Source organism: Macrobrachium nipponense, chromosome 14, assembly GCF_015104395.2.
Source record: "Macrobrachium nipponense isolate FS-2020 chromosome 14, ASM1510439v2, whole genome shotgun sequence".
Taxonomy (NCBI): Eukaryota; Metazoa; Arthropoda; class Malacostraca; order Decapoda; family Palaemonidae; genus Macrobrachium; species Macrobrachium nipponense.
In genome coordinates this window covers 52,299,248-52,310,337 of record NC_087207.1, presented here as the reverse complement: position 1 = coordinate 52,310,337, position 11,090 = coordinate 52,299,248, and the positions used below count along the sequence as shown (strand labels likewise).

At 35.4% G+C, this 11,090-nt stretch overlaps 1 protein-coding gene across 1 annotated transcript in view; it reads right to left on the bottom strand.

Moving 5' to 3' along the window:
* Positions 1-210: 210 nt before the first annotated feature.
* The window catches only part of LOC135226231 (adhesion G protein-coupled receptor E1-like), a 13,867-nt gene continuing 2,987 nt past the window's right edge, over positions 211-11,090 (bottom strand). Inside the window, exons 2-9 of the mRNA XM_064265675.1 lie at positions 10,668-10,759; positions 9,990-10,118; positions 8,897-9,019; positions 8,396-8,512; positions 6,563-6,679; positions 5,614-5,730; positions 4,493-4,585; positions 211-1,352 (exon numbers count right to left, since the gene is read on the bottom strand). Of these exons, the coding sequence (XP_064121745.1) occupies positions 1,348-1,352; positions 4,493-4,585; positions 5,614-5,730; positions 6,563-6,679; positions 8,396-8,512; positions 8,897-9,019; positions 9,990-10,118; positions 10,668-10,759 (793 nt within the window). The 3' untranslated portion in view covers positions 211-1,347. The remainder of the gene's footprint in view (positions 1,353-4,492; positions 4,586-5,613; positions 5,731-6,562; positions 6,680-8,395; positions 8,513-8,896; positions 9,020-9,989; positions 10,119-10,667; positions 10,760-11,090) is intronic.

Sequence of the window (11,090 nt, the reverse complement as noted above, 5' to 3'; positions counted from 1 at the left end):
ATATATATGTATATATATATATAATATATATAACTATATATTATATATATATAGTATATATATATATATATATAATATATATGTGTGTGTGGTGAGTGTGTGTGTGTGTGTGTGTGTGTGTAATTATTACATTAATGCTCAGTCAGTTACAAGCCAAACACTGAACATTAAAGCTTAAATTTGTATATGACTCATAGGGAGATCTGTGATAGAGATATTAATATGAATATATAGTTAGTCCTAGTTACCATCAAGTGGTTAAGGAATGATTTTTAACAGATTATATGTAAAAAAAAAATACATACATAAGATCTATAGAATAATTAAAGAATAATGCATGGAAGATCCATGTATAAGATAAATGCATATGATATCATACTAATATGCCATACCTTATGGGTATTGATATACTGTTAGTCATGAGGATATATACACAACAGAAAGTACTGCCGTACTGCTGATGATTGCATGACATAAGAATTACATTCTAAAATGCATATGTGGTTAAATGGTACCAAAAAATGTGATAAGATAAAAGGTTAGCATGTACATGGATAAAATGATAATGATAATAAGTAACTTGTTTAAGAATAGTTGTTACCAAATTGAGATATAAATTCAGATAAGTGTGCACATATAGATTTCAGGTACGTACACGCACTGATATATTGATACGTAGGGCTTCAATTGATCTTATTAGGTGCCCTACCATATATATTTAATGATACTGATTAATTAAGCTTCTCATACTTATATATATGGAATGCAATGTCTCGGAGTTTCCTGTTATACATTTTTCCAGTGTTCAAACCGCTTTTCACACAAAACACAATTCCAAACAACTTTCCTTCGAGTCAAAATGAAATTGCTAATTTCAGGTTGCTCTAAAATCAAACCCTTTGAGGGCAATAGGAAAATTGTCTGGGCGGGGTACGACGTTCTGTTGATGATCCATACGTGTTCGCCTCAACCTACGCCAAGCAAATACGTTAGCGGTGATGGGAACCACCACCGTCACGCACATCACAGCCAGCAGCCTGTAGAATCGTAGATCCTCCTCGACATGATAAGCCTTTGTTGTGTGGTCTATACTAGCTAGTTTTGATAGCTGATGGGCCACTTTCGCATTGTATGGAAGGGGTAAGGCTGGGATGATAGTACTTGACCACGAAAAATGAGTGAAGTAAGCTCGTTCTCGGATGATGGGGCTAACTCCACGGACCGTGTATTTGGTTGCGGTTCCAATGCATCCGTCAGCGGTGACGAACATCCGTGAAGAGGCCATTGATCTGTCTGGACACATAACTTGAAATCCTTCTCTGTCGTATCGGATCCACAATCCGTTGTTCAGCCTGTAATCAAACTTATACTCGTCAAAAGGGTAAAGTTGTTTCAGACAACTTTCGTGTGTATGAGAGAAAGAGCCGTTTAGCACTATACCTAACACACATAAATTCCTTGATATATGGTGGAATTCAAAGGAGTCAGCTGTATAAACTTTATTACCCATGGCATCTGAACAGTTAGTGAACTTATTTAAATCTCTGATGACTGTAAATGTTTCCTTATTAGGGGAAATCAATACGTGTCCTGTCAGATTAGATATTACTGGAAATGAGTTATTCGTCATGAAAGTTGGGAACGGTGCAATTTTGTATGATTGCTAGGCATCAGAAGAATCAAAAGGAATGGTAATCATGATCCTGTAATTCTCAACGCTTACTGATATTAAGCTATAATAATATTCTATTTTATGCGCATCTAACAAAGGAACATAACCCAATTTCTCTCGTCCATTCTCCAAAGTTAATGTTAGATCTTTAATAGGAAGGAGATGTGGCGACAGACCCTTTGTAGCTAGCGTGATAGCTTCCACATAGTCTTTTGATTTTTCAATGAAATGTGAAATATTTGTACGGATATGGTTTACTTTAGAACTGTAATACGCTAATGTTGCCAGCAAATGTTGCACCTCCATCATCTGATTGATATTACTCAAATGTTCGTTCACCAAAGTCATAAGTTGATTAATTGATGATAATTGTTTACGAAGTTCAGAAAAAACTAATTCGTTTTCATGTTGCAAAAACTCAATTCTCTTATTCTGATCGTTAATTTTAAGCCTAAACTTGCCACAGACCCGAAGACGTTAAGCACAGCAAATATAAACGGGTTACGTCTTTCTAGGCTACTGTGCCGCACGGTCCACATAAGCAGATCACGAGCCAAACATTCTGCTTCAGCAGTTTTATTTTGCAAGTCGAATGCTAACATTTCTGCAACGCTTAGAGTTTGTGCTAGCGAAAGCCCTGGATTAAAGGGAAAATGACGTTGATGTAACTGGTTCAATGATTCAGCAACCCTCGACAAGTCGCTTTTTAGGTTAATGACGTCATCTTCTGGCAGGAAAATCGCTTGCAAATCAACTTCTATAACTATATTGCTAGCTGTAATGAAAATGTCCTCTGTTCTTTCAATTATTGAGCCATGTGTAAAATGTATATTTTTTGTTTTAGCACTCTTCCCACATGACAAGAATGTCTGAACGAACAGTACCACTCCTAACAATATAAACTTCATGTTGGAAACCTGCAATTAGTGAAATATATGTACTGCAATTACTCATATTTAAGTATTTATTTTTATACAAACAGAAAAAATGGTTTTCATACAAATATTATATATACATAATTTATCATGCAAGTTTCATAGATACATTTTTATTAGTGATGTTTCATATATACTTAAATTTTTCCCACTCCTTTTCTACCACTTTTCTTGACTGCAAATATGAGCCAACGGTATTATCCTCACATCAGTGGGTTGGGATATGTTCTGAACTTTAAATCTGTTGGCCGTTAATATTTCTAAAATGCTAAACGGGCCTTCAAACTTAGGTGTTAATTTGTAATTTAGTCCCTTGCGTACATATACTTGTATGTAGACTTCGTCGCCTACGGTATATGTTTTAGTTGGCTTAGCGATTTTATCATGATTTCTTTTCATTATGATTTGTGATTCTTCTAAATTCTTACAAAGTATATTATATCGGCTTACACTTGCTTCCATAACATCCCGTAGGGGATTTGATAAATGGTTTGTAGGCGTAAATACATGGAAAGGTGTCCTAGCTGGGGTACCGTACAGTGCCTCGTGCAGCAACATTTTGATAGATACATGATATGAATGGTTAAGGGTACTTAGAACCGCAGGTATGGCAATATCCCAGTTGGGGTCCATTCCCCCGAGCGTAACTCTTGATACGTTTAACACCTTCCTATTTACCCTCTCAACTAGACCATTAGACTCTGGGTGGTAGATCATGGTATTGATTTTCTTTATGCAAAGGAATTCACACAACGAGTTAAGGAAATGATTATTGAATTCTCCACCCGAGTCAGAGATTATCATGTGTGGAATTCCGAATTTATAAATGTAACACTCGTAAAATTTCCTAGCGCATTCGTTTGCGGTTTTAGTTTTCAGTGCTATCAATTCTGTATATCGAGTCAAGGCATCTATTATTACTAAGAGGTGCTTATTTCCTCGGTCTGACTCGTAAAACCCTGTTAATAAATCTAAGTGTACTCTTTCAAAGGGTTGACTGGGCACGGGATAGGCCCCAAGGCTGACAGGTGTCTTCATGTGCCCTTTGTTTTCCTGACAAGTGCGAACAATTTGCTATGTGTTTTTTTATATCTGTAAGCATCGTATCCCAATAAAACAATGATTTGGCTTTCTGTGACATGATAGAGAACCCTGGATGCCCATATAATGGATTGGAATACAACCAGTTTAAGACGGTTGGTATCAGTGAGATTGGTACCACTACCTGGTTGTTAGTCACCTGTGGGGTGTTGCGGGTTTTCCTTGTCACGGACCTACACAGAATATTATCCTTAATTATATAATTCTGCTGCGTATACTTCACATATTCCTTTTCCTTAGGATTCCAGTTCAAAGCATCTATTATTTTCTTTAACTGCTGATCTTTTCTTTGTCAGTCTGTATTAGTTCAGCGCTCCAACCTGGGTCTTCCTGTTCAGATACAGATTTAACAAATGGCACGGATGTTGATATATCTACTTGTTCAGCTAATGGCTCCGTACAAGATGGCGCAGAGTTGCGTGATAATGCGTCAGCAATGATATTTGCTTTCCCAGGTAGATATCCGATCCATGCACCAAAGTCCTGAATGATCAAATGCCACCGAGTTCTTTTGGGACTGTGACTAAAGCCTTTAAAGAAGTCGGTGAGGGGCTTATGATCAGTAAGAACCTTGACAGGATAACCATATATTATGAAAGAATATATATCATACATATATATATTATATATATATATATATATATATATATATATATATATATATATATATATATATATATATATATATATATATATATATATATATATATATATATATATATATATATATATATATATATATATATATATTATATATATATATTTGCAGTGAAGGGATACTCACCAGCACAAGCGTAGCAAGTACAATTATAACCCAGGAGTTTATCACTACAAAATTGGTGCTGAGGGCAAGTGACAGAAGCACAATCATCGATATCTGAAAAAGGAACAAATATCAATAAAAAAAACATTGTGAGATATGTCTACCAAGGCAGTTACTGCGTCCAGTCTTTGATGCAACTAAGCACATGGAACACCAAATAGACTTTACATTTTGTATGAGTAATTATATATACTTATATATATATAGAATTCATATATATATATATATATATATATATATATATATAGAATATTATATATATATATATATATATATAAATATATATATATATATATATAATATATGTATATATATATATATTATATATATATATTAATATATATATTATATATATATATATTCTGTGTGTGTGTGGGTTTTATGTATACACAGCTATAATTATCCTAAAACAATCCATCTTATATATTCCTAAGTTATTTACATTTTTACATATTTGTTTATTGATGTATTAATTTAGTTTCTTTTTGCAATAACTGATCTCTATATTAAATTACTGTTATCCAAAGTAACATCAATGACACCTGTAGGCTTGTTCCATATGAATAATGTTCATCATCTGAATAATAATAATAAGAATAATAATTTCCTAGATATGATTCTCAGCAACGGGGTCTTACTAATCAGCTGTAGTGATACTTTGAAGGAATGTACACAGAACCAGCTCTTTGACAAAAGGGGTCATTTTATGGAGTGTTCTTTCCTCTTCTTGATTATATTAAAATTTAGGTTGTGCAAAGTAAAGGAAAGAGATGAAAAATGGTATATATTCTTCGCCTCTTCTAGGAGTCTAAATGCAAGAGCAAAAACTGAGGGACAATCGCGTATATATGATATAGGATTGAAGGCAAAGGTCCGGTAAATGAGATGGACTTGTAAAGGTATACCTATCTATTGTATAATCTTTTTAGTTTGTCCGCCCTGGCTGGGTCCGGGGTAGGTAGGTAGGGGATCAGGAGAGATGGGGAGACATGATGGGTAGTGCCGTGTTCCAGCACAGCGTAGCACGTGCCTTCAAACTCGTCTCTAAGAAAAAAAATTTTTACAACTTGTATCCAACTCACCAACACAAGCTCCTGAGGTCAAGTTGTAACCAGGAGGACACTGACACAGGTAACTTCCAGGAGTGTTCGTACACACGGAGACATCTGGACATGGATTGCTCAAACATTCATCGATGTCTGAAATACAGATATGGCATGTAAATAAAACATACACACACACATATATATATATATATATATATATATATATATATATATATATATATATATATATATATATATATATAAAATAATAACTAATATATGTGAATGCTTCTTCATTGTTTTCGAAGTGCGACTGAATCAAGATGATATAAAAAAGGATTGAAATAGTGAATCCATATCTGGCGATTGCTGCGACAATAGAGACACGTACTTTGCACATGGGTTTATTTTCTTGGAAATTCCGGTCATCCAACAGTTGAGGGGTCCAAATTCTCAGTATTATGTAAAGTTAAGATCAGCACACAGATTTATCAAATGTTTATTGAATCAAGGAAAACAATGAAAAAGTGAGCAGTTTATCTGCTTAACGAAGCAACAACATGTGTCAGGGGATACGGACAGACCCATAACGTCTTGAGAAAATCGTAAAGCTCTGCTTCTGTAAGCAGATAAACTGCTCATGTTTTCAGATTGATCAAAAAGTGGCTGTTGAAGAGCAAGATCCCATATGCCAGGTTCCTAAGCGCTCACTCCACAAACACACTTGCGTAAGGTGCAGAGCTTTACTCCCTTTGTTTTTCATTACAATCTCTGCTTCTGTAAAGCACATAAAACTGCCCATTTTTCAGCAAATATTCTTCTGTGTGCATCTCTGTCGAAAGAAGACACTGAAAATAGGCAGGAAAACCTAAACCAATTCATGCAAGGGAGCAGTGAATTTGGACCCCTGGATCATAGGATTACCGAACTTCTTACCTTTAAATCAGAACCAAATCACCTGACTTGATTAAGGCTCCGGACTTACCCACACAAGATCCCCCACTGAAATCGTATCCTGCACTGCAGTTGCAGCTGAAACTTCCAGGGCTATTGGAGCAGACGCCGTTGGGACCACAAGGACTCGAATCACATTCATTGTGATCTGGTGAAAAGAGAGTGGTCAGATATGTAAGCGAATAAGAGAGCAGTGTGTAAATGCTTTTATCTATTTATCTTTTATTTATTAATTTTTTTTAGGTAGAACTTGTGGCTTTTTTCAAATAGAAAACCAATAGCCATTTATAAAGTACCTAATGAATAAACACCTTTCGTCCGAATTAGGGAATAGAATAGAATGTAGAATAAAAGAAATGAAAAGGGTTACAGCTAGGGGCCGAAGTGACTCTGCAAAGACCCTTAAGCAATGCCTACCATATACAACGTGAGGTGCACTGATGACACTAACCCCCTACGTGAATCAATCCGAACTGAACAGTCCTGCATAATTCTTCATGCTAAGTGAGAAGGAGCACTAATGATAAGATCTCCAGAGATAAACATGATCAACTGTTGCAGGTGATGGTAGGTATTTGGCCCCAATTGAATTGCCAAAAATTTTGGTATAGAAAGTTTGAGTGAAATAGAGCTTACTCCTTTATCATTGTGAGAATTTCACACAGCACTGCCAAATTGTAATTTTTGATAAGGTTTTGTGATATATTTATGCGTTGTTTACAATGCATGGACATTTTTTAGTTTTCCATAAAAGAAAGCCTTTTAGATGGCATTTGTCTGACCTTCTCCCGCTTTTCGTCCGCCCTTAGATCTTAAAAACTACTGAAGCTAGAGGGCTTGTCCAAAATTGGTATGTTGATCATACCACCCTTCTTCGATCATAAAACAAACATATCAAATTGCAGCCCTCTTGCCTGGGTAGTTTTTTTTTTTTATTAAACAAGTTGTTTAGCCGTGACTATGGCTTCTGGCCCAGCCCAGCCCAAACGGGGCCATTACCTGTAGCTGAGTATGATGTTCAATTAGAATCTCAAGATGTCAAGCGAAGGTGCCATACACTGTTACCCTAAACAGCCCTTTTGTTTCTGATATGTTCGTATGGAATAGGCCTGCAGTGGCCATTAACTTGATATTCGAGCTTCCAAAGAGTATAACGTTCGCTACAAAGAAATGATAGAAGATAACAGGAAATGCAGAGAGAAGAGATCATTATGAGCAAAATATAAAGCAGCAAGGTGATAGATTAGGTCTTCTATATATGAATGATAATACCACCTATATCCTTTCCAGTTTAATATATTATGAATAGAAAATAACAGGACATACAAAGAGAAGAAATCACTTATGAGGAAAATAGAAAGTAGCAAATTGATAAATTAGTCCTGTTCCATATGGATAAGGAAAATATAAAGCATAAAAATGGTAAATTAGGCCTGTTCCATATGAATAATATTATCACCCAGATACTTTTCTGCGTAATAGATTATGACTTAAGTACTGCGAAATCCAAATATTGAACACAATGTTATTTCAGAATATCAGGTCAAATTTTCAATATAAACACTGATCCTAGATATTAGTGTTTTTATATTATTTCAGTAGATGAAACCTATTCACATGGAACAAACACACCCAAGGGACCACTGAATCGAAATTCAAGCTTCCAAAGAATATGTTGGTTTCAACCTCCCACCACAGACTCCACACTGCAGTAGTAACTGATCATGATACAGAGCCAGAGATTTTATTTCTATTGCCCAGGGGGAGACGCGAACCTATGATATCCGAGTGGCATACCACGTCACTGACCACTTTACCAGCATATAGGATCCCAATGAGAAGTTTACATGAAAGTGATATTTACCAGCACAAGCTCCGTTGACTGATTCGTACCCAGCGTTGCAGACACACTCATAACTTCGAAATGTATTTTGGCACTGGGAGTTTGGCCCACAGGGATTGCTGTCACATTCATTTGTATCTGGTGAAACGAAGAAAATATAAACTATGATGGTGTTGGTGTGTTCATATGTACTAATACTTATTACTCTCATCCAACTTGGAAAGATGAATAAAGATATCTGACATATTATCAACAATTTGAGACGCAAATGAAGTTGTGTTCTAGTTTCCATATAAAATCACAGTTTAACAGAAGGAACTTGTGCAAAAGGGAACCTTATTACGTGATTGTGGAATGAGTCTTCACAATAACATTTTGATATGAGGCTTTGGAGAATCAGCGAGGAACCTCTGATAAAAATGTTACCCGAAGGAAATCTAAAACGATTGTCATAACTTGAGCACCAGCTACATCAAATAAACCATAAAGGTAAGAATGTATGAAATGTTCAGTAACACTTACCTCCACATTGCTCAAAGCCTGCATTGCAAACGCATTCGTAGCCTATTTCTTTATCCTGGCATTCTGAGTTGGCGGGGCAAGTGTCGTTCCCTGCTGAGCATTCATCCAGTTTCACTGTAGTTACTAAAAAAAAAAAGAAATGCAATTACTCATCTACCAGAAATCTTGAAACGATCGATCACGAACATGGGCCACTAAGAGATTTCGTATCTCTCAGGATAGCTGTTGCACAAAATCCTAACTTATTGAGGAGATAATGATTTCAGATACTTTCAGAAAATGTGAAAAAGGTCAGGAATTAATAACTAAACCATTTGTCTTCAGATTCTTTATAACCAAGAGAAAAGGATATGACTATAAAATGTACCATGGTGAATGGTTTTTTGAGTCAGTATCTAGCATTAAATTCCTTAGCTATTTAATTCGGATTAATCTTGCATTTCATATACCATTAAAGGACATGAGCCCCATGAGGAAATTCAAAACAGATTACACTATAAAGAAGTCTGGAAAATGTCGCTTAGAATTTTTTATGCCAAAAATTTCGAGAATACGATGTAAAATATCTTATATATTTGACATCAAAGTTTAGGACAGTTTAAGAAATTTTAAGTCTAGAATGGAAATCTGGAAGTCATGTGTTTTTTTTAAAAAGAACATAATAAGGAAATGCTACACGACATTAGCTTTTAAAGACGAGCTTGAATGCATACAAAATTCTTGCTAGGAAATTTCTTTTAGATGTATTCATAGTAAATGTTCTTTTTCTATAAGTTACCTATTTCTTGAATAATACTATTTATACACCACTGTGCCATATAACTGCCCTTTTATCTGGTGGTGACACAGTTCTTTTTAAATGAATACAACCTTTGGGTCAATGAGTCGAAATCACAATCGCCCTGAAGGACAGAATAGCAATGGCTATTTAAGGGAATGTTTAGCACCAAAGTTAAGAAAGCTCCCCCGAACTCGTGAAATGTAGGTGAAATCGCAAAATCAATTAATTGCTCAAGAAAACGGTAAGACTACTTCGTTAACTACTTGTTCTTAGAGCACTTCTTCTTCTTCTTCTTCTTCTTCTTCTTCTTACCTTTTACACAGCAGGAACATAAGGGCTTTATGCATTCATTTGGAAAGAGGAGTCCGTCGCAGTCTCCTTTCTTCCTATTTTCTATGCAATAGCCACCGTTACGAGTGCATGCATCACTTGGTTTACAATCTGCAAAGGGATAAGAGTCATGTCTGAATACCTCTCTCCAGTCTGTGTTGAAATGATGAAATGATGTCTTAGCGAACAGAAACAAAAGGGATCTTGATTTGCAAACTAATAGACATTTGGCAGTTTCGTAGTGATCACATTTCTCTATTGACGTCAGAAAACGAACATTTATTACTTTTATGATATTATATTGGCCTTCTATTGTGACCAGTAGATCACTTGTTATGTAAACTTGAAAAATGAAGATATATGCTATAACATGAAAGCGAGTACACAAAGCTTATGACATAAGACAAAATAATCCACGAAGAAAACATCAAGGAAATTATTAATTAAAGACTACTTCACGTAAAAAAAAACTCAGTCTTATTATGTGAGGATGATGTCAAGGTCTTTCATACTTCGCATTTTCCACTGCGCATTGTTCTGTTCTGGGGTATTGGGACAGACAAGAAATGGCATTATTGCAGGACTTCTTTCCTGTCCCTCTAGAGAATAAATGATATGACATCTTACAAAATCCGCAAGAAAAAAAGGAAAGGAACTGACCCTTATTATGCACAGGTTGGTGTAGGTGTGCTTTTAGCTTTAGTCGTAGTTTTACGAACTGGTTTTTCCCCAGAATCGTCGCTTCCACGTTTCTGTCAGACAGAAGAAAAGTGCATAATTGTATTGAACTTCTGAATAAAATTCGCACTTATACAATCTAAAGTAAATTGTAAAGGTTTTACGAACTTATTCATGAGACAAATCATTAGCTTCTATAAACAATAATTTAAACTTTACAAAGAAGAAACCATGTCTTGGAAAGGGAACATGATTCCGATTCTTGAAATACTTCATTATAAAAAAAAACAATGTTATGGAAAGGCTTAAAACCCAAACATTGAATTTTTTAGCTGAAGTAACTTCAATTCGGTCTGATAGAGTTAATCACGAGACTACCGTCAGTCAGTTCGGCGAGCTGGAACT